Below are 27570 nucleotides of genomic sequence, written 5' to 3'. Positions count from 1 at the left end.
TCGGCAGGGCTTCCGGGACGCCCCCTTTTTTTAAAGAGTCAACTGATTAGTTGGTAATGGGGAGAGGCGGGCCTTGGGAACCGTCTCATGGTTGGGGGGTGGGGGGGAAAGATGGCGGAGCTGATGCTCCTGAGCGAGATTGCCGACCCGACGCGTTTCTTCGCCGACAACCTGCTGAGCCCGGAGGACTGGGGTCTGCAGAGTGAGGCCCCGGGGAGGGGAGGGGGCTAAGGCAAACTGTGTCCCTGAGGCACGCGGGAAAGAAGCAGAGGCCTAAAGAGGAAGTCTGGGCAAATACGGAATCCGCCATCTGAAGGAGGGCGGAGCAGGGGGATCGTTGTGCATTAAGGGGATACAAAAGTCGGGGAAGAACTGCTCCCTGCTGGAACGTCGAGTTGTTCCGGGGTCGGAGAAGGAGGGGCTGAAGTCCTCTGGTTGTATCACTTTTCAAGTGGGCGGGCGGTGGGTCTGGCCGAGCCGAGCCAATGAGGGATGGGGCGGGGGCTTATGTGCGATCTGTAGGCTGGGCCCACCGAACGAACCCCCTGACGCTCAGCATTCCTTGCAGACAGCACCTTGTATTCTGGCCTAGATGAAGTGGCCGAGGAGCAGACGCAGCTCTTCCGTTGCCCCGAGCAGGATGTCCCGGTATTGTGTCCCCAGCCTTTCTCTAACCCTTGGTGGGTGGAAAGTGAGCCCAGAACCTGGACTCATTCACAGGCCAGAGCTCATCTGGAGTCACCCCTACTTTCTCACCCTTTCTCACGCTCCTGACCTCTTACATCCTCCGTTATTTAGTTTGACGGCAGCTCCCTGGACGTGGGGATGGATGTCAGCCCCCCTGAGCCCCCATGGGAACTCCTGCCGATCTTGCCAGGTAAGGTAGACTTTGTGGTTCCCTCAGCTTTCCAGAAACCCTCATCTTCCCACTGTTTCCCAGAAACTACGTAGCTTCCTATATTCTCACACCTCTACGTAAGTGCCTATCCTCTCTCCTTCAATCCCCAATTTTTGTTTCTTCTCCCTTGCTGTGGTGCAGGAATCCCCACCGACATGTCCTTGGGTACTTTTTGGACTCTTCCCAAGCTCTGCTTCCTGATAATTTCTAACTCCCTTTCCTCCAGATCTTCAGGTGAAGTCTGAGCCGTCTTCCCCCTGCTCTTCCTCCTCCCGCAGCTCCGAGTCATCACATCTCTCCACAGAGCCCTCCAGCGAGGTGAGAGAGCCATATCCTGCCTACTCTCTGTGGCAGAGACTCTGCTTCATTCTCTTCACCCGTGGGTGACAAAGAAATGATTTAAATGATTTGTGTGCTGTGAGTCATGAGGTGTGTGAGGTGTGGGGGGCCTTCTCCACTACTTTTGCCATTTCTTTAATATCCTCATTTTCTTCATCCCCTTTGGTTATCTAGCAGTGAAGATGTTTTTTGTTTTTTGTGTTTTTTTGAGATAGGACCTCCCTCTGTCACCCAAACTACAGTGTAGTGACATGGTCACGGCTTACTGTAGCCTTGACCTCCTGAGCTCAGATGATCCTCCTGCCTCAGCCTCCTGAGTAGCTGGGACCACAGACACATGCCACCATGCCTGGCTAATTTTTTTTATTATTGTTTGTAAAAATGGGGTCTTCCTATGTTGCCCAGAGTGGTCTTAAACTCCTGGGCTCAAGTGATCCTCCCACCTTGCCATTCCAAAGTGCTTGGATTACAGGTATAAGCCACCACGCCTGATCTGGGGTCTTTTTAATATAAAGAGTTATGTGGGGCTGGGAAGAAGAGAGTTATTAACTGCTGAGAATTCTGGAACTGTTCTTGCCCAAGTTGTCCACTCTAAGGCCATATTTGAAATCATGAGACTTCATCAATTCTCCTAGAAATAAAGTAGAAAGAATGAACAGGATAGAAAGATGCTCAGTACCATTCAGACCAGAATGTCAAATAATTGATGGCTTGTAAGCCCTAAACTTCTAAAGCTTTTTGTTCTTGCTCTTACTATCAACATCTCCCGTGTTTTTTGCCCTTCTTTCTGCCTCCTGCCCCACACCAACTCTCACCCAGGCTCTTGGGGTAGGGGAGGTGCTCCATGTGAAGACAGAGTCCTTGGCACCCCCACTGTGTCTCCTGGGAGATGACCCAACATCCTCATTTGAAACCGTCCAGATCAACGTAGTCCCCACCTCTGATGATTGCTCAGGTAATAACAGCCTGCCCCCAATCCTCGGCTTTACTACAGGGAATGTGTTGTGTGTGTGTGTGTGTGTGTGTGTGTGTGTGTGTGTGTGTGTGTGTAGATGGAGGGGAAGTGCAGGCAGCAGGACGGGAGAAAAAGGTCAGGAGGGGAAATGGCAGAAAACCAGAAGGGAAGGCAGGAAGGAAAGGGAACATTTCAGGGAACCGCAGCAAGGGCAGTTCTGAGGAGATGGAGATTATTTTTCTCTCTTTTTCTTGTTCTAGTATTTTGTCATGCCATTCAACTTGCTTTTTAAAACGTGAACCGTTTAGGGCATATCTATCTGTGTGATTCCCCTCCACCCAACATTTTATTATAAACATTTTTGTTGTTGCTGAGACAGGGTCTCACACTGTCACCCGGGCTGAAGTGCAGTGGCGTGATCTAGGCTCACTGCAACCTCCACCTCCCAGGTTCAAGTGATTCTCCTGTTTCAGCCTCCCAAGTAGCTGGGATTATAGGCGCCCGCCACCACGCCCAGCTAATTTTTTGTATTTTTAGTAGAGATGGGGTTTCACCATGTTGGCCAGGCTGGTCTTGAACTCCTGACTTCACGATTCGCCCACCTTGGCCTCCCAAAGTGCTGGCATTACAGGCGTGAGCCATCGCGCCCAGTCCATAAACATTTTTAAAACATACGGAAAGGCTAGAACACCATATACTAAACTAGATTCTACAATTAACATTATTTGTTCTGTTTTTAAAGTGTTCCCAAGTTTATTTACTCGTAGCTGTTTCTTTAGTCAATGTTTATTGATGTGATCATATCTGAAGTATAATCATTTTAAAAAAGAAATATTTATTAAGTACCTATTCCATACCAGATACTGAGCAGAGTCCTGGGCATGCATAGATGAACAAGACCTGACCACCATGCTGACTTTCAAACCCTGTGATTTAGTAATGAGAGAAAGACAAGTACCAGTCAATACAGGTGTGGTCATTCTAGGATAGAAATCAGTAGAGGTGGGGCCGGCGCAGTAGCTCATGCCTGTAATCCCAGCACTTTGGGAGGCTGACGCGGGCGGATCATGAGGTCAGGAGATCGAGACCATCCTGGCTAACACGGTGAAACCCGATCTCTACTAAAAATACAAAAAATTAGCCGGGTGTGGTGGTGGACACCTGTAGTCCCAGCTACTCGGGAGGCTGAGGCAGGAGAATGGCGTGAACATGGGAGGCGGAGCTTGCAGTGAGCTGAGATCGCGCCACTGCACTCCAGCCTGGGCAAAAGAGCAAGACTCCGTCTCAAAAAAAAAAAAAAAAAAAAGAAATAAATCATTAGAGGGTACCGTGAAAGCTCATAAGGGGACATTTCATCCACATTGGGGCTAAATCTGGGACATGCTCCTGGAAGAAGGGTTTCTTGAGAGTTTTGAAGGACACGTGGAACTTAGCCAGGAGGACAGTGTGGAGGTTGACTTGTGTGTGAGGAGCCTACATTTCTTCAGAGTGGGCGTAAGAAGGATTTGGGGAGTAACGTGGAATGCAGAGGCTACAGGGCCAGGTGGGGCCCCTGCTAAGGGGCTCTTAGCTTTTATCCTGTGGATATGTGGGGGCCTTTGAAGAATTAAGCAGGGAAGTAATATGATTAGGAAGATGATTCTAGTGGCAAAGTAGAGAATGGGTTGCGGAGAGGCAGGGCCGGAGGCAAGAGAACCAAGGAAGAGGCTTATGCAGTTAATCAAGTAAGATATTCGGATGTCGTGAAGAAAGCAGACTTGAGAAAGAATGAAGTGGAATAGATGAGTTGTGGTGACCCCCTGGACATTGGAGAGAGGAGTCAAAGAGGTTTGTGGCTAGGATGGCTGTGGATGGGTGATGTTACTGTTCATTGGATGGAGACTGCAAAAGCAGGGGCTTTCTGGTCAGGGAAGATGACGAATTCAGCGTTGGACATGTTGATTTTTTTTTTTTTTTTTTTTTTTTTTTTGATATGGAGCTTCACTCTTGTTGCCCAGGCTGGAGTGCAGTAGTGTGATCTCGGCTCACCGTAATCTCTGCCTCCCAGGTTCAAGTGATTCTCCTGCCTCACCCTCCCGAGTAGCTGGGATTACAGGCATGCTCTACTATGCCCAACTAATTTTGTATTTTTAGTAGAGACAGGGTTTCTCCATGTTAGACTGGTCTTGAATTCCCGACTTCAAGTGATCCGCCCACCTTGGCCTCCCAAAGTGCTGGGATTACAGGCATAAGCCACGATGCCCAGTAGACATGTTGATTGTTGATTTCAAAGTACCTTCTGGATCTCCTGGCACCATCTCTCACCGGCTGAACTCCAACCAGGGAGCCCACTTATGCAGTCCATTCAGGTTCTTCCTGGATCTCAGAGCACAGCAGGCAGAGATGGAGAGTGGATTTGGAAGGACAAACAGATTATATCCAGCAGATTAATAAATGTCATGAAGAAGACACACAAAATAAGGATTGAAATACCGTTAGCAGGCCGGGCGCGGTGGCTTATGTCTATAATCCCAGCACTTTGGGAGGCTGAAGTGGGTGGATCACGAGATCAGGATGTTGAGATCATCCTGGCTAACACAGTGAAGCCTCGTCTCTACTAAAAATACGAAAAATTAGCCGGGCGTGGTGGCGGGCACCTGTAGTCTCAGCTACTTGGGAGGGTGAGGCAGGAGAATGGCGTAAACCCAGGAGACAGAGCTTGCAGTGAGCTGAGATCGCCCACTGCCGTTAGAAGCAAAAGGATTGTTGGTGGCTTTGCATCACATAGTGTTATTAGAGTCAGATTCTCCTCCATACTTAGGTATTTTTTGAGGTCCTGTACTTTACCCTCAATGGACATGAGATATAGTTTTTACTTTTGGGGAGTTTTGTGAGGGTTATAATACATCATGGTTAAATAGTCTCCGCCCCCCCTTTTTTTTTTTGAGACAGAATCTTGCCCTGTCACCCAGGCTGGAGTGTAGTGGCATGATCTCCACTCACTGCAACCTCCGTTTCCTGGGTTTAAGTGATTTTCCTGCCTCAGCTCCCCTAGTAGCTAGGACTACAGGCACGCGCCACCAGGCCTGGCTATTTTTTTTGTATTTTTGGTAGAGACAGTTTTGCCATGTTGTTCAGGCGGTGTCGAATTCCTGGCTTCAAGCGATCCACCTGCGTTGGCTGTCAGCCTCCCAAAGTGCTGGGATTACGGGCGTGAGCCACCTTGCCCAACCATGGTTAAATAGTTCTGATAGTGGTTACCTCTGTGCAGGGAATCTGAGTGGCTGGAGGACAGGGAAGGGAAGATTTTTTTTTTTTTCACTTAATTTTCCTTTATTCCTTTGGATTTGTATCATGACCGTATTATCTATTCAAAAATGTAAATTGAAGTTTTAAAAAGCAATCTTAATGGTTATATAATTAAGTACCAAAGTAAACAGTATGGACCAGAGGTAGTGGTGGACTGTTGACCTGTGGGCTGCATCTGGCCCTCAGAAGGATTTTATTTCACCGACATGGGGCCTAGCATTTTCTTTCATGGAGTGATCAACAAATCGTAAAGGCGGATTTAATGGAGGCCATGAAGGCTCAGAGATGACTGAGGCTTTGCTGTTTGGTGCCTAGGAGGAAAACTTGTTTGACAGGGCAATCAGGAAGCCTCATTTATGGCCAGTTAGATTTGGGTGACTGTTGAGGCATGAGAATGGAAGGGACCAGCAGGCAGCTTGGAAGTCAGAATCTGGTGCAGGTGAGTAGCCAGTGGGAGATGCAGACTTGGCGATTGTCAGCATGGAGATGCATTGGGCCAGGATAAGGTGGAAATCCAGCAAGATCAGAATTTGGGCCATGTAAATGCTGGAGACCCCCTGCACCTTCCCCTGCTCAGGCCTCTTCTATGTGAATAGACAAGTTCTGTGAACAAGAAAGAGGGAAAAGCAGAAGGGCAAGGACAGTCTTGAGGGACACGGAGCCGGGATGAGAAAAATTAGAGGAGCCCCTGAAGGAGAAAGGGAAGCACTAGGCGAAGTGGTGTGGAGAGCCAGCAGGTGAGCAGCTCTGTGACTTCCCCTCCTGGATTGCCTGCAGTCTAGGGCCAGAAGAGTTTTATTTTCAGGTTCAAAGAGAAAGGACCCATTTCCCCATCTTAACCCTCTTTTTTATTTTTTTGAGACGGAGTTTTGCTCTTGTTGCCCAGGCTGGAGTGCAATGGCGTGATCTCAGCCCACCGCAACCTCTGCCTCCCAGGTTCAAGCGATTCTCCTGCCTCAGCCTCCTGAGTATCTGGGATGAGAGGGATGTGCCACCATACCCGACTAATTTTGTATTTTTAGTAGAGACGGGGTTTCTCCATGTTGGTCAGGCTGGTCTCGAACTCCCGACCTCAGGTGATCTGCCCGCCTTGGCCTCCCAAAGTGCTGGGATTACAGGCGTGAGCCACCGCGCCCAGCCTCTCATCTTAACTCTCTTAACCCTTCAGTGTTTACATGATATCCAGCTTTTGCCTCATCCTGCCTCCCACAGATGTCCAGACCAAGATAGAACCTGTCTCTCCATGTTCTTCCATCAACTCTGAGGCCTCCCTGCTCTCAGCCGACTCCTCCAGCCAGGTGAGCACCAACTTCCTTCCTCCCTCCAGGTGCTCCAGTGAGTTCCTCCTGACCTAGAGGTATGAGAGCTTTCTCTTCTTCAGCTCCTTCTCCTTGACACTCCTCCTGACTAACGTATCTCTGGAATGCCCCACATAGGCTTTTATAGGAGAGGAGGTCCTGGAAGTGAAGACAGAGTCCCTATCCCCTTCAGGGTGCCTCCTGTGGGATGTCCCAGCCCCCTCACTTGGAGCTGTCCAGATCAGCATGGGCCCATCCCCTGATGGCGCCTCAGGTAATGGGGTCTCCTGACACTTGGAATCCCTAGTGAGAGGCCTGTGGTCCTGACATTTCTTGTTTTTTTCTCTCACCTTCCTTCAGGGAAAGCCCTGCCCACCCGGAAGCCGCCACTGCAGCCCAAACCTGTGGTGCTAACCACTGTCCCAATGCCACCCAGAGCTGTGCCTCCCAGCACCACCGTCCTTCTGCAGCCCCTTGTCCAGCCACCCCCAGGTACTGAAAAAGAAGAAAAGGGCGGGGCGCGGTGCTCACGCCGGTAATCCCAGCACTTTGGGAGGCTGAGGCAGGCGGATCACCTGAGGTCAGAAGTTTAAGACCAGCCTGGCCAACGTGGTGAAACCTTACCTCTACTAAAAATACAAAAATTAGTGGCGAGTGGTGGCAGTCGCCTGTAACCTCAGCTACTCAGGAGGCTGAGGCAGGAGAATCACTTGAACCCAGGAGGTGGAGGTTGCAGTGAGCCAAGATCATGCCACTGCACTCCAGCCTGGGTGACAAAGCGGGACTTCGTCTCAAAAAAAAAAAGATAAAATAAAATAAAATAATTAAAGAAGGAGAAAAGGAGGCGGGCTGCATTGACCTTGTTAGGGAGCTTGCAACCATTGAGGCTCCCAATCCTTGGGTGCTCTGGTGTGGGTGTGGACACAAGGACCCCACCTAGCACACAACCCTCTGACCTCCTCTGCTCACTTGCCCCAGTATCCCCAGTTGTCCTCATCCAGGGTGCTATTCGAGTCCAGCCTGAAGGGCCGGCTGCCTGTCTACCGCGGCCTGAGAGGAAGAGCATTGTTCCTGCTCCTATGCCTGGAAACTCCTGCCCGCCTGAAGTGGATGTAAGTGTTGGGGAGAGAGGAGTAGGGCAAGTGATGGGAAGGGAAGAGGGAAGTCTGTCATGGAGAGAACTGTGGGATGAGGAGGGAGTTGAGACCTAGGAGCAAAAAGTGAGGAAGCAGACCCGTTAGACCATTCTGGGGGTCAGAGTGGACTCCTGGTTCTATATGAATATCAACTCCAGGTAGTTTTAGGGTCCTTTAGGTTTGCTGTCACTGCAGATGGAGAAATGGGGTTGGTCTCCGTAAATTAAAGGCAAGGAAGTCATACTGTACTATACGACTACGGTCGTGGCCGTAGTTGGGGAGGGAGGCTGCCTCCTGGGGGAAAATCAGGTAGACTGTATAAGTAGTATAACAAGGTTAAACTTTGAACCCTACAAATGTGGGTTGACAGGAAGAAAGACTTACCAAGGAAAGAGTTTCCACCAGCATGGAGAAAGTTCTTCCTGCACTGTAACCTTTCCCACCTCTAAGAAGCAGTAGCAGGGCATGTTTGAGAGAAGGGCCCCTTCCCTAGAATGTTTGAGTAGAGAGGAAAAACCTCTCTGGCTGTGTAGGTGTGTCAGGAAGGCAGGGGAGTGGCCGTGTGAGCTCTGGGTAAATCATTCCCTGGGGTTTGGGAGCATAGTACCCCTCTGCCAACTTATCTGTCATTCTTTTTTGACCTTTCGGGTGCCTAGGCAAAGCTGCTGAAGCGGCAGCAGCGAATGATCAAGAACCGGGAGTCAGCCTGCCAGTCCCGGAGAAAGAAAAAAGAGTATCTGCAGGGGCTGGAGGCTCGGCTGCAGGCAGTACTGGCTGACAACCAGCAGCTCCGCCGGGAGAATGCTGCCCTCCGGCGGCGGCTGGAGGCCCTGCTGGCTGAAGTAAGACCAGTCTGTCCCTGGGAGACCAACAGGAATACAGCCTCCTTGGAATGGGTCCCCTTTTTGTTGTCTCTTTCTTTGTACCTTAGAACAGCGAGCTCAAGTTAGGGTCTGGAAACAGGAAGGTGGTCTGCATCATGGTCTTCCTTCTCTTCATTGCCTTCAACTTTGGACCCGTCAGGTGAGACCTTCCTTGCTTCACTAGAACCTTCCATGTGGAGCCCACCTTGCAGCCTCCTAGCTGCCTGCTTTGGCCCAGGCCATTTCCTTATGCCTATACACAAATGGTTCTGGTGTCCTTGGCACCGATGATGTGTCTGGTCAGCCCCTTCCTGCTCTATTATTTTTCTTTTTTTTTTTTTCTTTTTTTTTTTTGGAGATGGAGCCTCGCTCTGTTGCCCAGGCTGGAGTGCAGTGGTGCAATCTCAGCTCACTGCAACCTCCGCTTCCTGGGTTCTAGCGATTCTCCTGCCTCAGCCTCCCGAGTAGCTGGGACTACAGATGCACGCCACCATGCCCGGCTAATTTTTTGTATCTTTTTAGTAGAGACAGGGTTTCACCGTTGTTACCTAGGCTGGTCTCAAACTTCTGAGCTCAAGCAATCCACCCGCCTCGGCCTCCCAAAGTGCTAGGATTATAGGCGTGAGCCACCTTGCCCAGCCTCCTGCTCCATTATTTTTCCAGTGGAGAGTGGATGATGGTGATAATGTTAGTAGAAATAGTGACTATTAAATGCTTACTGAGTTCTAGGCTCTAGGTGATGCACTTTCTTTTTCATATGTAGGGACCATCCTTATTCCCATCTTCCAGAGGCAGACTGAGGCCTGTATAACAGATTGCAACTCAAGCAGTCCATCTGCAGAGCCCTTATTCTTAACACTAGACACTTGATATAGCTGAAATTCTTCATTGTGCTCCATCCCTCTTTATCCACAGCATCAGTGAGCCTCCTTCAGCTCCCGTCTCTCCTCGGATGAACAAGGGGGAGCCTCGACCCCGGAGACACTTGCTGGGGTTCTCAGAGCAAGAGCCAGTTCATGGAGTTGAACCTCTCCAGGGGTCCTCCCAGGGCCCTGAAGAGCCCCAGCCCAGCCCCACAGACCAGCCCAGTTTCAGGTAAGGAGAGAGAGAGAGAACCCCCCTCTCCTTTGAGGGTATGAGTTGGTCTTCTCCCCGCTTTCAGTGAGGGGAACCCAAAACTTGCTCTTGCCATCATCGCTTTCTTTGCTGTGGGAGTGCTGGGCAGTCGCCACGTGTGGTCTCCTTCCTACCTCACTCCAGGAACCTGACAGCCTTCCCCGGGGGCACCAAGGAGCTACTACTGAGAGACCTAGACCAGCTCTTCCTCTCCTCTGATTGCCGGCACTTCAACCGCACCGAGTCCCTGAGGTGTGGGATTCATCGCTGGGGCATCCTCCCCCAGCCTCCCAAGGCCCTGTGCAGTCAGCCTGACTGGCCTGTGTACTAAAGCGCCAGCGCTCCCTGCCCTCTTCTCACTCCTGTGGGTGGGCAAGGAGGGTGGGAATCTTGGCCTGGCATGGAGGTCCTGAGCCTCCTCCATTTGCCCAGGCTTGCTGATGAGCTGAGTGGCTGGGTCCAGCGCCACCAGAGAGGCCGGCGGAAGATCCCTCAGAGGGCCCAGGAGAGACAGGTAGGGTGGGTGGCTGGTTCAAGGAAGGCCACTTGAAGACAAGGGCTGAAGGCCTCGTCTGGGGATTCCTAGCGGGCATCTCGCTGTGGAAGTTTGAGGGATCGTTTGAAGGAAGTGGAGGGTTGAGTGGGAGGTGGCATTAGCTTCCAGGGGCCGTTTGTCTCTTTCCCTTTTCCCTTTACTCTCTCCAAATCCTTAGATACTTCTCCTTCCAGAAGTCTCAGCCACGGAAGAAGTCACCTCCAGTTAAGGCAGTTCCCATCCAACCCCCTGGACCCCCAGAAAGGTGAGTGTGGGGCGGGGTGCTTACTTATTAAGTGAAATTCCACTCTCAAGAACTGTACCCCCAGTAGCTCTCCTGTGCCTGTCATTACTGTCACCAGTGGGATTATACCTCCCTCCTCCACTCAGGGTCTCCTGTCTTTTTCTCTCATCCTACCCCCTTCCCTGGTAGAAACTGAGCATTGGGCTTAGTTCCCCTCAATTCCTATTTCCCCACCTTCCTAGGGATGCTGTGGGCCAGCTGCAGCTATATCGCCACCCAGACCGTTCGCAGCCAGCGTTCTTGGATGCAATTGACCGACGGGAAGACACGTTTTATGTTGTCTCTTTCCGAAGGGTGAGTTTCTCTTGCCCGCACATCTCTGTCACCCTAGGTTCCCAGCAGTCTGTCTTCAGTGGGGGGATGTAGAGTAGAGCTGGGGAGCCTGTTGGCATCTTTGCCTCCACCCTTCCGGCCTGGCCCCTCTGTTCTCCAGGACCACCTGCTGCTCCCAGCCATCAGCCACAACAAGACCTCCCGGCCCAAGATGTCCCTGGTGATGCCGGCCATGGCCCCCAATGGTAACTCTTTCCCTGCTGGGTATGGGGGCAGTTCCAACAGGGAGATCCAGCCTGGGAGCTGAGGGGGAAGGGGGAGAGGAGCAGGGCATCCAGAGAGCTGCTGGATGCACAGGTGAGAAGCAGCAGGAAGTGGGTGGAGGGAAGAGCACCATGCAGGAGACTTTGGGAGGGAGATGAGGGTGAGGGTCCTTCCCTGGTGAAGGTGCTTGGGTAGATGACTGGGCAGAGGCAGGTGGGCCGGGAACCTGCTAGCCTCTCACTTCCTTTTTTCTCTTGATGTCCTCTCCTGTGTAACCCCACACTCATCAATGCCCTTTTCTTTTCCTACCCCTCTCCTTGTCCCTGCACCAAACTCTGTCCTTGCCATCCTGTTTATAACTCCCACTATGGATCTGCCTCCTCACTATTGCCCTTTCCTTTCCTCTCTGCTCACCTCTACTTTTCTGACTTCCTCCCCTCCTCCCTCCAATCCCTGTTTGCCTCCCCGTCTCCTCTTCCTTAACTCTCCCCTTCTCACAGAGACCCTGTCAGGCCGTGGGGCCCCGGGGGACTATGAGGAGATGATGCAGATCGAGTGTGAGGTCATGGACACCAGGGTGATTCACATCAAGACCTCCACGGTGCCCCCCTCGCTCCGAAAGCAGCCCTCCCCAACCCCAGGCAATGCCACAGGCGGCCCCTTGCCAGCCTCTGCAGCCAGCCAGGCCCATCAGGCCTCCCACCCGCCCCTCTACCTCAATCATCCCTGACCTCTGCCATTCACACTGACTTAGAACGGGAGGAGGGGGTACCGGGTGGCAGGTGGGACTGTTTCAAGTTTCCCTGATCCCCAGGCTTGGGGCAATTGGTAAAGGAAAGACCAGTTGTGGGGGTTAAGCACTTATTTGAGGTGGGGGTGTTCACCTCTCTTCTTATCCCTTTTCAGAATATAGGGCTCCTCTCATTCTTATGAACCCCCAGTCCCGGCTTCTTTCTTTGAGGGGATTGCGTGAGGTTCAGTTGTGGGGTGGGTGGTGGGCTGCTGCATATTCTTTATTTTGTTTCTCTGTTATGGCAGTGGAGGTGGGAATTTAGTCCCCAGGTGGGACAAGGGAAGTTTTTGCATTTTGGAGCTAGTTACTGGGAGTAAGGGAGGGTGGCAGGGGGAGTACAGGTTTATGTGTGTGCATTTCTTTTTTATTATTATTAAATAAACAACTTGGAGGGAGTTGAAGGAGTGGTGGCTGCCTTCCTGGCTCGTGATGGGGAGTCTGGGGGAAAGTGGCTTCTCCAGAGCCAGCATCAAAGAATCAAGCACTGAAGACATAGCTGGCTCTGAGGTGGGGTGGGTGCAGCATCACAGACTGCATGTCATCCCCTTGTCCCCACCGCTGCAACTCTGGGGTGTATCTGTGTCTAGCAATGATGTCCCATGGTGGGACAGACTAGAGGATACGCATCCCTGGAATGAGAGTCAACAGGAAAGATGGGGCTCCACACCCTTCAGGGTGAGCAGCCTCTGGGTCTCCTGCTCTCAAGCAGGTTCTCCCCCTCCTCTTGCTGTCCAGGATGAGCAGCTCAAACAAACAACAGGAGCTGGGGCCAGATGCTCAGAGCCCAGAAAGCGGGGGCCTTGGTGAAGAAGGGGTGATATTTGGAAGGGAAGGGGGATGTGGCAGGATATCCTCTAAGCCCTAAACTGGAGGGGACTGAGACTTGAGAGTCCAGATGAAAGACTGAAAAGAGTGGGGAAGGCAGAAAAAGCTGTGCATTCTTATTTTTTAATTTTTTTGTTTGTTTGTTTGTTTTTTGAGATGGAGTCTCGCTCTCTCACCCAGGCTGGAGTGCAGTGGCGTGATCTCGGCTCACTGCAACCTCCGCCTCCCGGGTTCAAGCAATTCTTCTGCCCCAGCCTCTCAAGTAGCTGGGATTAGAGGCGCCCACCACCACGCCCAGCTAATTTTTGTATTTTTAGTAGAGATGGGGTTTCACCATATTGGCCAGGCTGACCTCGTGATCTGCCCGCTTCAGCATCGCAAAGTGCCCGGCTAGGCTGTGCATTCTAACTAGGAAGAAGGGGAGCAGGACAAAGTGAGGGGTTGAGTCTGAGGCCAACCTGGGAGAATCCCCCTCCAGCTGTTCCTGTCCAGCAGTGCCTCAGGCCTGACCCTGCAGGAGTGTCCTGGGTCAGCTCGAGGGTGTGAGCTGGGCCTGGGCTCAATGCCCAGATGACTGGACAGGGGCTGGGCCCAGGCCTGAAGGAGGGAGGAAGAACCTCATGTGTCCAGCCAGGCAACCCCCACACCCCTCCCGCTGCCGTCACCCATTACTGTGTTTGGGGTGAAAACAGACCAAGTAACTATGGCAACCTGGAACCAGGGCTCCCAGGAACTAGACCTTTCCTCCCTCCAGAGGGCAACCCAGCTTCTCAGCTGTGCTTTCTATCCCAGAGTCCTTGAGCTTTATTCACCCTGTCTCTGGAGGGGGCGCGGTGAGAACAAGGGTTTTGGAAGCACATCACCTAAGCTGGATTCCCTGCCCTGCCTTTCATTAGTAGATGTCCTTAAACATTCTGAGCCTTAGTTTCCTTTTCTGTAAGATGGGATGTTCCTACCTCCTCATCAGGGTTGATGACAGGATGAAAGATGACATCCTCAGTGCCTGGTCCGTAATAGAGACACCTTTTCCTCATCCCTTGCCCCTTTCTGTCTCCATCTCTGTTGTGCTTCTCTCTTCTACTTCTATCCAATCTGTGTTCCACTGTTTCATTGTCCAGTGGCTCTTCCTCCTTCTTGCCCCCAGTTCGGGAAAGTACTTGAAGTGCTGGCATCTCAGTGGGGGGCCCTGGGGTAGGACATCCTGCTCCTCTGCTAAGTGGCAAGGGACAGCTGGCACTTTGGTGTGGATGAGACATCAGACCTCTCTTGGCTGAGGGAGTGCGGTGGTGGGAGGGATTGAGAAGGATGGTGGGTGGGTACCTGACGCGGGGTGAAAGCTGGGCAGTCTCTGGGCTGCTGCCCTCTAGGCCCATGTGGATCTCCATTCCTCTGGCCACACCCCCAAGGCCACTCAGCATGCCAGTCTGCTGTCACTCCTGTACCTCATTGGCCCCTCCTGCCCTATGCCTTTGTCTTTCTGTTCTGCTTTCCTTATGCCACTATCTCCTGCTTTTCTTCCTCAGGATCCCGCCTTTTGTTCTCTCTCATCCCTGACCTCATTATCCCTCCCTTCCTCTTTCTAGACTTCTTTCCTGCCTTTCTTTGCCCTCTGCCTCATTAGCAGTTGTCACGACCTCTTTTTCACCCATTATTCATTGTTATTTTTTTCTTCTGTTGTATCTGCCCCGCCCCATCCACTGCTTCACTGTCTTAAATTTTTTTTTTTTTTAATTTAAAAATAGAGGTGGGATCTCACTATGTTGCCCAGACTGGTCCTGAACTCCTGGCCTCAAGCAATCCTCCCATCTCGGCCTCCCAACGTGCTAGGATTACAGGCATGAGTCACCGTGCCGGCCTTATTTTTAAAAAAAATTTTTTTAAATTCACTGTCTTTTTCCTTTGTTGTTCTTGGTCTTTTCATCTGCTGCTGCTGCTGATCCTGTGCTTGTCACCTCCCTTTTTCATGCCGCCCCCTTTCTATTTCCCATTCTGCTCCCTCGTTCACATTTCTTGCCCCTTTCCATTGTTTCCTCTCTTTTCCCCCACTTTGGTCCTCTCCTCCTCCTTCCTTCCCCCACTCCCTTCACTTCCCACACCAATTCTCCATCCTCTTCCCAGCTGTGGGGGCCAGCACTGGGGAGCCTGATGTTTGTCTCATCGTTCTGCTATGGCTTCTGGATACAGCACATCTGGATGCCGGGGCCCAGATGTGTGGTTGCCACAGCGACCTGGGTCCCTCTGGTAAATACAGGCGCCCACCCGCCTCAGAGCAGAGAACAAAACAATTGTGTGACTTTCTTTTGTCACGAGATAGAAATGTCCTTCCTCCTCCCTTCTCCCCACACCCATGTCTCCAGGCAAAGGAAGTTTTAAGGGTCCAAACTCTTCTTTCTGAGGCTCCCTTGCCCCCCTTTCAGCTGTAGCCTCTTAGTTCTCTCCCATCTTTCATCCTGGGCTCTGTCTTTTCGTTCTGTGTTCCCCATCCTCACCCCACCCCCAGTTCTCAGTAATGGAGTGTTGACCACCCCCTTCCCCATCTGATACCATTTCTTCTAACTGAATCTACACAATACCTGGATGCAGAAAGAAGTTTCAAAAATCTGGATTTTCCACCCTTCTTTGTGCAAGAGCTTCAAAGAAGCCACTTCGTTTGTTTGTTCCCTAAGTCTTCAATCCTTTTCTTTCCTGGAGTTGTTCGGGAAGGAGAGCGAATACAGGCTTAGGAATCAGAACACCTGGGTGAGGCCCACCTTCACCACTACTAACTTAGTCCCTTGAACAAGACCCTTAATGTCTATGAGCCTCTGTTTCCTCAGCCACAAAGTGGGATTAATGCCCGCACTGTGTAGGAAACTGTTTTGTAAACGGAAGCCCGGCACAAGTGTTTTCTATCTTTCCCCTCTCTGGGACTGCTTTCTTGGACTGCCGCCCCTGGCATCTCTTGTTCCCCTGTCTTCATCCTTCAGGTCCTTGCCCTCAATTGCCCTTACTCTTCTGTGTCTGCCTTCTCTCCTCCCTATCTTTCCTTTCCTTTTTTCTATCTTTCATCTCTTTTCCTCCTGAGGTCAGGACAGAAACTTGGAGGATCATTCAAGGAAGGAGGCTTAGAGCTGAAGACACAGGGACTGAGGATACAGAGAACAACCGGAGCTTGTGGATGGTTCTCGACAACACTGACCTTTCTACCCACCCCCAGGACACCTCAGTGAAGCCAACCCCACCTCTGACCACTGGGCTTCCCTGCCTTCACGCCTGGACTCCTTACTCTTTCCCCCTCCTCTCTCCCAGTCCTTTCACATTTCAGTGTTGACTTGGCATTTATTGGTCACCTACACTATGCAAGGCTTGGTGCTTTTCTTACAAAATGTGAATATATAAGACATGAGCTTCTCCATGAGCCTGGAAACCAAAGGATGAACCAAATGGTAAACAATGATAATTCGAGAACCTGAAGCTATATCTGCCAAGCGTCCAGTGGCTTCCCCAGATGTCTTATAAGCTTGTGTACATCTGGGATCCCACATTTTCTCTCTGAGACCCCAACAGTGGGCTTCCAGAACATCCCAGCACCATCCCTCTGGCTCTCCTCTCTGGGGTCCCTGGCCACTCTCTGTGCCAAATGTACTTATGTTGACCATTCTTCCTAAATAATAAAGCCAGGATATAGGGCATAGGCACACACACACAAAAGGATATGACCATGAAGCAGAAATCTGAACAGGTCAGAGGAAATTCGTACTCTCTTCTGGCCTGTGTGTGCGACGCTGTCTCCAGACCCTGCCTCATCCTTTCACTGCTGTGCTCCCCACCTCCTGCCAGGAGATCCTTGGGAAGCTGCTGCCTACTCCTGGCTCTGGGGGCTTCAGGCCAAGGCAGAGGAAGGAAGCTGAGCCTGGCTCTATCCGAGATGCTGACTTCATCCTCCCCATCAAAGCCAGGAAAAAAACAGCCACACACACCCAGACACACGGACACACACGGGGACACCCACGCGAAAGCCCATGTGTGCCTTTGCCCTTGGCCACATGGAGCTTACTAGGCATCTGGCCCAGCCACATGCAATGCAAGCACGCCCTGACCCAGGAACACCACACACCTGCCACCATGGGGATCTGACCTGGTGTACAGACACCTGGGCCGCCACCCATGTGGCAGAATCAAGCACATACAGGTTCCTTCACGTCCCTTTCACTATCACCTGTGACTTGGCCAAGTTACACCTCAGTGGTGAGGTTTGCAGCGGGATAGAGAGACTCAGTCCTCACTGTGAAGCTGGGGGTAGTGGGTTCCCACTCAGCTGGGATATTTCTCCTCTGTAGCAAAAGTCTCTTTTTCAGCTCCTTGTCAGGGCAACACATGGGGAGATGAAGCCAGGGAAACACCCAACAGACTTGTGGGATGTGTCTGTCTCCCTGTTCCCCCTGTCCTCTGGCTGTCAGTCTTCTGCCTGGGACCAGAGACAGAGTGCCCATTTCCTCCAGCCCCTACCTCTCCCCGCCTCTGCTGCTGCTACCCTGCAACACCCAGGCACCAGCCCCCCACCCTGCTTTCCACCACTTCACCCTCTGTTCAGGTGACCTAACCTTATATTTGCCTCCTGCCTCTAGCCCTTTCTTCAACCCTAAACCTTCTTCCTAACCTTCAGGCTTTCCTTCCTTGTCTCCCCTCAACGCCAGCTTCCTCCCCAAGGGTTCTTTGTCCCAGTGTTCACCCAAGCCCTTGCCCTGCCAGTGCCTAAGCCTCACCTGCTCTTTCTCTAGGGATTTGCTGAGGTAGGAGAATGCAAAGGAGGCAGTGACAGGAGAGGGACTGAGCAGAGCAGACAGGGGTGGCTCGACGGGATAAGCAGAGTAGATAGAAATGGTGGGACTAGGGCAGGGCGGGGACTTGGGGTCCCAGAGACAGTCCCAGTTGGAGAAAGAGGTTGCCTCCTGCCTCCTGCCCCCTGCCCCTGCCCCCTGCTCCGGACTGCCAAGGGAGAACTGGTGAGAGGATGAGGGCGCCAGCGCTGGGTGATAGACTTGGGGTGTGATCCAAAGATCTAAGCTAGAGCAGTAGCTGGGAAGAGATGGGAGGGGAACATAGGGGAGGGAGGGGAAGGGGCTGGCCACGAGGAAGGATATAGGCTGAGAGGAAACCACCGGGGTCAGAGAGGAGGGGCAGCAGGTGGGGAAATGGTAGGGAAAAAAGAAATGGCAGGAAGGGTGGGGGATGTCAAGTTGGGCAAAAATTAGGGTGAGCGTTAAAAGTGGGATAGGGAAAGGACATGGGAGGTAAGACCAGGGCTGGGGGTTGAGATGAGGGTATAGTGAGACAGTGATGCTAGACAGGGAGTGGGGGCTGGGGTGGGGCAGGACAAGAGGAGGGGTGGCATGTGGGAGGGTCTGGGAGGGGTGGGAGGACCTGCCCTATCTCCGCTCCCCTCCCTGACCTCATCCTGGTCCTCCCCTTCTCCTCCCCTGCTCGCTGCAGACTCTCTCCTTCTCACTGTCGCTGCCGAGATCCACAGTCGGTTGTGGCTCAGCCCCTGTTGCAGGGGACAAGTGAGGGAGACTTCCCTGTCCTGCCCTGAGACGCCGCCCTCCCGGGGTTGGGGACAGAGCAGGTGCAGAGGCACTGCAGCTGCCCGGTTGCCCAGGTAAGGAACAGAGTTCTGGGGAGACCCAGAAGGAGAGGCAAAGGATTTCTCGCCTATCCCCACACCCCAGGTGAAGGTGTGGCAGGTGAGCTCTCAGCAGTGCTTCCAGAGCAAGGACTTCTGTTCAGGACAGAGGACATAGGAGCATTCACTGGGAACCAGGCTCCCTGTGAAGGAGTGTCTGGGAGGAGAGGGTGGTATGTGTGTGTTGGGGTGGGCAGTGTATGTCAGGGCTTGGATGGGATGCAGACAACTGAGAGGGGCTGGGAACAAACCGAGAGACTCTGAGAGTCAGATGGTGGAAGCAGGGTAGAGGTGGTTATTGCTGAGGTGAGCCCCTGGGCCCTGGAGGTGCTGGGGCTAGCGGGAAGATAGGACTAGGCTGAACTGGTGACCAGCTGAACCTCGGAAGGAAAGTGCTTGCGGAATCCCAAGTGTCGGACTGGAGCAACTGAGCCCAGGCTCTGGGCTCCAGGCTCCAGGAGGTGCCAGAGGGTGCTTCTTTGGGCATCCAAATGGGGGGACTCCCTAGGTGGCAGCGTGAGAGTTGCCGGGAGGGAGGTCTGGGAGATCTCTTGAGGAAATACTGAAATGGGACAGTCAGGACTCTCGGGTCTGGGAAGTACACAGAGCCTGCAGAGAGGATCCTAAAACTTGTTCTTGGCCAGAGCTCTGCACTCATGACTCACGGTTCAGCAGGGCTGGGATGGCTGAGAGATGCCTCTGGGGGCACAGGGGCTCCGTCTTCACTCTGTGCCCCTTCCAGGCTCCCCTTGCCTCTGTCTGTCTGAACCCGCGCTCTCCCTCACCCTGCCCTCCCCACCAGTACACGTGACATGCCCCGGGTGGGGCGGGCGGGCCCCTTATCTCGCCTGGAAAGAATTTAATGGCATAGAAACAACTGGAAGTGGAACTGAGAGAACTACTGGGAAGGAACTCGGAAACACCACAGCTGCCGCCTGCCCCGCCCCTGCTTCCCGCATCTCCAGCCCCTCCTCTTTTCCCTGATCCTGCCTCCAAGTCCCTGGGGACCCAGCACCTCAATTCTTCAAACTTCCTTCTGCTCACTCCAGACCTGGCCACTAGGTGCAGGACCAGAAACTGCCTTCCTGTCTCTCATTGCACCCCTAACCATTTTCAACTGGAGTCTGGAAATCCTCTCTCTTAAGTTTTCCATTCCTAGGCCAATTAGCTCCCCAGAATAAGGGGCATCTGGGTTCCCCAACTTACCCCTCCCTGACACCTCCTTCCCACCTGGTTCCAGCCCAATATCTGGGACCCCCACATTCCTTTTTTAGTCTCACTCCTGGAATCCTTCTGTCTTCACCTCTCATTGCCAGATTCAACTGGGGGTGTAGCAGGAGGGTCAGAGGGAGACATGGGGGTGGGACCATAACCCCCATCTCTGGAACATCTCTTATGGAAGCCAGCCCCTCTCCCCACCCCTTGGGACCTGTGCAGTCCCTAATGAGCAAAGTGTCAAAGTTGGCTACAACACCGAATACCCAGGAAGCTGAGTCACAGTTTGGGAAGATGCCCCCATCCCTGCCAGCCCTCCAGCTGTGGGGAGGGTGCCAAGAGGGTGAGGCCATATCTCCCCCAAAACACACACTGCAGGGAACCACTCCAGACATAGTGGCAGGGGGAATGGTGAAGGGGAGACACAAGAGACCCAATTCTTTGCTTGCCCAGCACTGAGAGAAGAGCAGAATTCTTGCAGGAGCTGGAATGGGGAGCTGGAGGGGTGGGTGGTGGCAACAGGGCAGGGAGGGATCGGGAAGGAGCCTCTGGATGTGTGGTCAGTGGAGGCTGCTGTGCTCTTCTAGACCAATCTCACCAGCTTTCTAGAAAAGCTGGTGAGCTCTCTTCACTCTTTCCTGCTGCAAAGACCCTCTCTGCTTTTCCCCACTGTGCAGCGAAAGGTGAGGAATCCAATTATTTGGGGAGGGGCACTGGACATCTCACAGAGGCCTCCAGGGGTACGGGGAAGTATGGTGGAGGCCATGTGTCCGCTGCTCCCCACTGGGGAAGGGCCTCCTATTTGGTTCCTCTCACACCATCCAGGTTCTTTCACTCACAGAGCTGCCCTTGGAGCCAGCAAGAAATCAGCCTTCTTAGGCATCACCCAATGACTAGGTGTGGAGGAAACCTGAAGGGGAGATTGAGTGTGTGTGCATGTGTGCATGGGCACCCGTATGTGTACCTGCAAGGATGCAGGTTTTGTGGGTGGATTTGTGTGTCTGTGCAGGTATGTTTGTATTTGTATTTGTATTTGTGGATGAGCACACATTAATATATTTGTAAGTGTACAACATAGTTGTGCCAGCGCTCCCATGGTGTGGGAGTGATTTGCATGGCCTTAGACACAAAGTGACAGGATTTGAGGGTCAGCCAGAGCCCATCTCTTACCCAAAGGTACACTCCAGGCTGAGAGAAGGGCTGGGGGGACAGGAAAGGCAGCTCTCTGTGTGCCAAGCCTCTCAGCCTGGGCTTTCTTGGGTGGGGAACCTCTTGGTGTGGAAACACTCTGTCCCTGTTCAGCTCTGTTTCCGTCTCTTGCTGGCTGGTAGTAGAATGTGATGGCTGGTAGCCCTGAAAACTCCTTTTTCTCTGATCCAGGAGAAAAGTTTAAGAGTTGAAAGCCAGAAGATGTGTGTGTGTTGGGCGGAGGTGTGTGTGTGTCACAGTCACCTCCGCCTACCAGTGACACATCCCCCACTCCTCACTGGTCAGCATTTCCACACCCACCCTACCCTCCTCCTTCCCCCAGCCTCTGGTCTGGAAGAACTGGGCACCTTTCAGCATCTCAACTCTTCACCCGAGCTGAATCCTGCCTGGCCCCTCACACTGCTGTTCGCCATAGCCCTCTCTCCTGTCTCATCCTGGGACCCCCCTACTACCTTTCTTCCCACCTCTTGTCTCTGTGTGCTCCCCAATCCCTGCCTCAGTAAACTCCACAAACACACACAAGTGGGTAACCATCATCCAGATCAAGAAATAAGACACCTTTAGGCTCCCAGAAGCCCCCCCACCATGCCGCTACTAGTCACTGCCCCCTCAAGAATATCACACTTCTGACTTGGAGCACTACAAATTAATGTTGCCTCTCCTCAAACTTCACATAAACAGAACTATGCAGCATACTCTTTCCTGTGTCTGGCTTTTGTTCAACCTCATCTTAGTAAGATCCATCACCCTACTGCATATAACTATAGTTCATTTCTGCTTTATTTTATTCCACGGTGTGAATAAACCACAATTTATTTAATCTATTCTACTAATGTGAAATGGTTGGGTAGTTCACAGTTTGGGACTATTATGAGCAGTACTGCTATGTTAGGTATATTCCTAGGAGTAGAATTGCAGGGTCATAGGGTTTGCATGGGTTCAGCTTTAGTACCTTTAGTAGATTCTGTCAAACAGTTTTCCAAAGTGCTTGTACCATCTGGTCCTGCCAGGATCTCCCCTGGCCTGGCCTCTGATTCTGCCTCTGCCCTGGTGACTGTGTCTAACCAACTTCCATTCCCAGACACTGTCCGTGGTCCTAGCCCTGACCTTGGTCCTGCCCTTGGTTCCAGCCTTAATGCTAGTCCTGTGTTTATATTGAACTTTTCATTCATTCATATAGTCGGTAAACATTTATGGAGCACCACTTATGTGCCAGATGCAAGGATACAGCAGCCAAGAAAGAAAAATAGGTGCCATGCCTGCCCTCATGGACTTTATAGTCTAGTGGGCAAGAAAGTAATAAAATAATCTCACCGTATATTTATATATTATTTTGGACTTCAAAAAATAAAAAAAAAATTTATTTATATATGATTGCAAATTGTTATAAATGCTGCAAGTGAGAATGGTGTGATGCTGTGATACCACATGGTAGGAGGACCTGACCTGGTCAGGAAAACTTCCCTGTGAAAAAAATGGCAGGCTGAGACCTGAAGGATGAGAAGGCCTAGAGAGAAGGGAACAGTGTTCCACACGGATGGAACAGCGTATACAAAGGTCTGGGGTTGAGGATGGGCACAGAGAATGTGAGGGACTTGAAGGTCAATGGGGCTGGAATGGAGGGAGGGAGGGAAATGTTATGGGAGGTGAAGTGGGGGCAGGGGACACATGATGGTAGGGCTGTTTGTCAGTGTTCTAAGAGAATTTGGAAGGGAGGCACTGAAGCATTTTGAGGAGAGGGACATCCTGATTGCGTTTGTGAGACTGTAGAGAACAAGGGTAGAAGCAAAGGGAAGAGTCAGGGCTGGACACAGTGGCTCACACCTGTAATCCCAGCACATTGGGAGGCTGGGGTGGGAGGATTGCTTGAGCTCAAGAGTTCAAGGCCAGCCCGGGCAACATAGAAAGATCCTGTCTCTACAAAAAAAAAAAAAAAATTTAAAAATTAGCTGAGTGCGATGGCACACACCTGTAGTCCCAACTACGCAGGAGGCTGAGGTGGGAGGATTGCTTGAGCACAGGTCAATGCTGCAGTGAGCTATGATTGCACCACTGCACTCCAGCCTAGGTGACAGAGTGAGACCCTGCTTCAAAAAAAAAAAAAAAAAAAAAAAAAAAATGCAGCCAGGAGGCAGTTGCAGTTGTCAGGCAAGAGGCAGATGGAAGTTTGGATTAGAACAAAGGTAAGTGAGAGAGAAGGAAATGAATTAAAGAGATGTTTATGAGAAAATACAGGTAGATACAAGGAAATATGGTGGCATTGAATGGGCTGTTAGGTTTCTGGCTTGTAAAGCTGGATGAATGGCGGGGCTCTGAGTTTCAATGGGGAATTCTGGGAGGGAATGGGATACAGGAAAGTGACTGTGAATTCAGTTACAGGCATGGTGAATTTGAGGTGCCCAAGTGGAGATGCCAAGTAGGCAGGTGGATATATTGCCGTGGAGTGAGAGGAAGATGACGGGAGTGTTTTACAAGTTGGTGTATAGTTTGGAAATTGAAGTCATGAGTCTGGATGAAGGTACCATGTGGATGACTAGAGCAGCAGGTCTATTAATTTAGTAGAAATTTGTTGCACATTACAATCATCTGGGGAGCTTTTAAAAATACTGAATAAAATTCAGTTACTTGGTCATTCTAGTCACATCTCAAGTGTTGCAGAGCCTCCTATCCCTCCTGGCTACCATACTGGTCAGCATGGATACAGAATGTTTTAAAAGAAAAGGGCCAGGCGCAGTGGCTCATGCCTGTAACCCCAGCACTTTGGGAGGCTGAGGCGGGCAGATCACCTGAAGTCAGGAGTTCAAGACCAGCCTGGCCAACATGGTGAAACCCCATCTCTACTAAAAATAAAAAATTAGCCAGGCGTGGTAGCAGGCACCTGTAGTCCCAGCTACTCGGGAGGCTGAGGCAGGAGAATCGCTTGAACTCGGAGGTAGAGGTTGCAGTGAGTGGAGATCGTGTAACTGCATTCCAGCCTGGGCGACAAAGTGAGACTCCATCTCAAAAAAAAAAAAAAAAGAAAAAAAGAAGAAGAAGATACGGTGAACTGTGTCCAGTGACTTTGAGAGAAGTAGAAGGTCAAGCAAGATGAAGACAAATGTCTCTTAGATTTTGTAGCACCAAAGTCATTGGGAAGCCTTAGAGGGAGATGTTTGGTGGGTTGGAGGGAGTAGAGTGGATTGAGGCATGCATGGGCTATAGGGAAATGGAAACACCAAATACAGATAAATCTTGACAACTGTGGCCGTGAAGTAGAGGAGAGAAATATGTGGTGGCTGGAGGGGGTGTGAGATTGGGGAAAGGTTTTTTAAGGTTTAATTTTTTTTTTTTAAATGGAGTCTCTCTCTGTTGCCCAGGCTGGAGTGCAATGGCATGATCTCAGTCCATTGCAACCTTTGCCTCCCAGGTTCAAGCAATTCTCCTGCCTCAGCCTCCCAAGTAGCTGGGATTACAGGCACCTGCCACCATGCCCAGCTAATTTTTTTTTTGTATTTTTAGTAGAGATGGGTTTCATCATGTTTGCCAGGCTGGTTTTGAACCCCTGACCTCAAGTGATCTGCCCACCTTGGCCTCCCAAAGTGCTGGGATTACAGGCATGAGCCACCACACCCAGCCATGGTTCAATTTTTATACAGCAAAATTCAAAAGTCTTAAGTGTGCAGCTCAACGAATTTCTGAATATGTATACATCTATGTAACCACCCAGATTAAGATACAAAATATTTCCAGAAATATGACTCCTTGCGGTCAATAATCCCTACAAGTAATCCTATCCTATCTTCTAAAAGTAAAGATTAACTCTGCCTGTTTTTGTTTGTTTGTTTGTTTGTTTGTTTGTTTTTTGAGATAGAGTCTCGCTCTGTTGCCAGGCTGGAGTGCAGTGGCATGATCTTGGTTCACTGCAACCTCCACCTCCGGGATTCAAGCAGTTCTTCTGCCTCAGCCTCCCAAGTAGCTGGGACTACAGGTGCATGCCACCATGCCCAGCTAATTTTTGTATTTTCAGTAGAGACAGGGTTTCACCATGTTGGCCAGGATGGTCTCCACCTCTTGACTTTGTGATCCGCCTGCCTTGGCCTCCCAAAGTGCTGGGATTACAGGCTTGAGCCACCGCACCCAGCCTCTGCCTGTTTTTGAACCTCATATAAATGACGTCATTCAGAGTGTTTTCTTTTTTCTTTTCTTTCTTTCTTTCTTTCTTTCTTTCTTTTTTTTTTTTTTTTTTTTTTTTTTTTTGTAGCTCAGGAATGGTATATAAGATTATAAGAGTGTTCTCTTTCTGTGTGTGGTATTTTTTGCTCAGCACTGTGTGTGTGAAATTCACCCATGTTGCATGTAGCAATAGGGTGTTTTTTTTTTCTTCTTCTTCTTTTTTTTTTTTTTTTTTTTGCTGTATAGTATTCCATTGTATGACTCTGGCACAATTTATCCACTTTATGAATGGACACTTGAGTTGCTTTCAGTTTTGGCTAATATAGGAATAAATCTCATGAACATTATTGTCTACATCTTTTGGAAGAACTATGCAGTCATTCCCATTGGATATTTAGTTATAGATATCTGGGTTATAGACTATATGTTTTAGCAGATACTACTAAACAACTTTCCAGTGTTTGCACTAATATATGCTCCCACTTGCAACAGGTGAGAATTCCAGTTGCTTCACATTCTTGCCAATATTGAGCAACGACAGCCTCTTTGAAGAGGGACAAGCATTCTGGAGGATATTTAGTGGCATCTCATTGTGGTTTTAATGTACATTTACCTGATGACTAGTGATTTTGTGCATCTTTTAAAATGCTTCTTGGAGCTGGGTGCAGTGGCACACACCTGTAAGCCCAGCTACTCTGGAGGGTGAGGCAGGAGGATTGCTTGAGGCCAAGAGTTCAAGGCCAGCCTTGGCAACATAGCAAGATCCCATCTCTACAAAAAATTTAAAAATTAGCCAGGCATGGTGATGCCCATCTGTAGTTCCAGCTACTCTGGAGGCCGAGGCAGGAGGATCACTTGAGCCCAGGAGTTTGAGGCTGCAGTGAGCTGTGATTGTGCCACTGTGCTCCAGCCTGGGTGACTGAGGTAGAGTTTATCTTAAAATAAAATGAAATAGACTGGGTGTGGTGGCCCACGCCTGTAATCCCAGTAACTCTGGGAGGCCAAGGCAGGTGGATCACTTGAGGTCAGGAGTTTGAGACCAGCCTGGCCAACTTGGTGAAACCCTGTCTCTACCAAAAAAAAAGAAAAAACCCTGGGTGCGGTGGCTCACGCCTGTAATCCCAGCACTTTGGGAGGCCCAGGTGGGTAGATCACAAGGTCAGGAAATAGAGACCATCCTGGCTAACATGGTAAAACCTCGTCTCTACTAAAAATACAAAAAAATGAGCCAGGCGTGGTGGCAGGTGCCTGTAGTCCCAGCTACTCGGGAGGCTGAGGCAGGAGAATGGCTTGAACCTGGCAGGTGGAGCTTATAGTGAGCCGAGATTGCGCCACTGCACTGCAGCCTGGGCGACAGAGCAAGACTCCATCTCTACAAAAAAATGAGCTGGGCATGGAGGTGCATGCCTGTAATCCTAGCTACTCCAGAGGCTGAGGCAGGAGAATCACTTGAGCCCAGGTAAAATAAAGAAAGTGTTTGTTGACCCTTTGGCTGTATTCTTTTCTGGAGTACCCATTGTCTTTTGACAATTGAAAAAACTGGGTTTCCTGATTTTGGCTTGTTGTTTTGTTTTTCAGCGTTTGTTTTTTGAGACGGAGTTTCACTCTTCTGCTCAGGCTGGAGTGCAGTGTGATGATCTCAGCTCACTGCAACCTCTGCCTCCGGTTTCAAGCGATTCTCCTCCTCAGCCTCCTGAGTAGCTGGGATTGCAGGCGCCCACTACCACACCCGGCTAATTTTTGGATTTTTAGTGGAGATGGAGTTTCACCATGTTGGCCAGGCTGGTCTCGAACTCTTGACCTCGTGATCCACCTGCTTTGACCTCCCAAAGTGCTGGGATTACAGGCGTGAACCACCGCACCCAGCAGCCTTCTTAGTCTCTTAATGATGTAATTTGATGACCTGAAATTTTGTTTTGTTTTGTTTTCTTCTTTTTGTTTTTTTATTTTTTGAAACAGGGTGTCAGCTCTGTTGCCCAGACTGGAGTGCAGTGGCATGCTCACAGCTCACCATAGCCTCAACCTCCCAGACTCAAGTGATCCTCCCTCCTCAGCCCCTGAGTAGCTGGGACTACAGATGTACCACCACACCCAGCGAATTCTTTCTGTTATTTGTAGAGACAGAGTCTCACTGTCTTGCCTAGCCTGGTCTTCAACTCCTGGGGTCATGCAGTTCTCCCACTTAAGCCCCCCGAAGTGCTGTGATTACAGATATGAGCTACTGCACCCGGCCTATGGTTAGGTTTTGTGTGTGTTTTACTTAAGAAATCTTGCGGCTGGGTGCAGTGACTCAAGCCTGTAATCCTAGCACTTGGGAAGCTGAGGCAGGCAGATTGCCTGAGTTCAGGAGTTTGAGACCAGCCGGGCCAACATGGTGAAACCCCGTCTCTACTAAAAATACAAAAAATAGCCGGGTGTGGGGGCAGATGTCTGTAATCCCCGCTA

At 50.9% G+C, this 27570-nt stretch overlaps 2 protein-coding genes across 9 annotated transcripts in view; both read left to right on the top strand.

Moving 5' to 3' along the window:
- The first annotated feature begins 71 nt into the window (after window positions 1–71).
- On the top strand, window positions 72–12466 carry ATF6B (activating transcription factor 6 beta). 3 transcript variants are annotated; one of them, XM_010378258.2, is made up of 18 exons: window positions 72–193; window positions 569–648; window positions 799–877; window positions 1125–1216; window positions 2057–2192; window positions 6693–6778; window positions 6917–7052; window positions 7139–7270; window positions 7757–7890; window positions 8571–8756; window positions 8846–8937; window positions 9693–9872; window positions 10038–10145; window positions 10326–10407; window positions 10623–10693; window positions 10915–11026; window positions 11166–11250; window positions 11770–12466. In XM_010378258.2, the coding sequence occupies exons 1-18, from the start codon at window positions 88–90 to the stop codon at window positions 11997–11999; spliced, it is 2127 nt and encodes a 708-aa protein (XP_010376560.1). In that variant the 5' UTR covers window positions 72–87; the 3' UTR covers window positions 12000–12466. The 3 variants fall into 3 exon arrangements, with proteins under 3 accessions (XP_010376560.1, XP_030784156.1, XP_010376554.1); XM_030928296.1 differs by having other exon boundaries at window positions 79–202; window positions 10626–10693; XM_010378252.2 differs by having other exon boundaries at window positions 79–202.
- Window positions 12467–18352: 5886 nt separating this feature from the next.
- The window catches only part of LOC104674099 (tenascin-X), a 69169-nt gene continuing 59951 nt past the window's right edge, over window positions 18353–27570 (top strand). For 4 of the 6 annotated variants that reach the window (XM_030928290.1, XM_030928292.1, XM_030928291.1 and 1 more), the window contains exon 1: window positions 18353–18525. The gene's annotated coding sequence lies outside the window, so the exon portion shown is untranslated. The remainder of the gene's footprint in view (window positions 18526–27570) is intronic. The other 2 variants (XM_030928293.1, XM_030928294.1) reach the window with 2 other exon arrangements.

This window comes from Rhinopithecus roxellana, chromosome 4, assembly GCF_007565055.1.
Source record: "Rhinopithecus roxellana isolate Shanxi Qingling chromosome 4, ASM756505v1, whole genome shotgun sequence".
Taxonomy (NCBI): domain Eukaryota; kingdom Metazoa; phylum Chordata; class Mammalia; order Primates; family Cercopithecidae; genus Rhinopithecus; species Rhinopithecus roxellana.
This window is presented reverse-complemented; position numbering and strand designations above follow the sequence as displayed.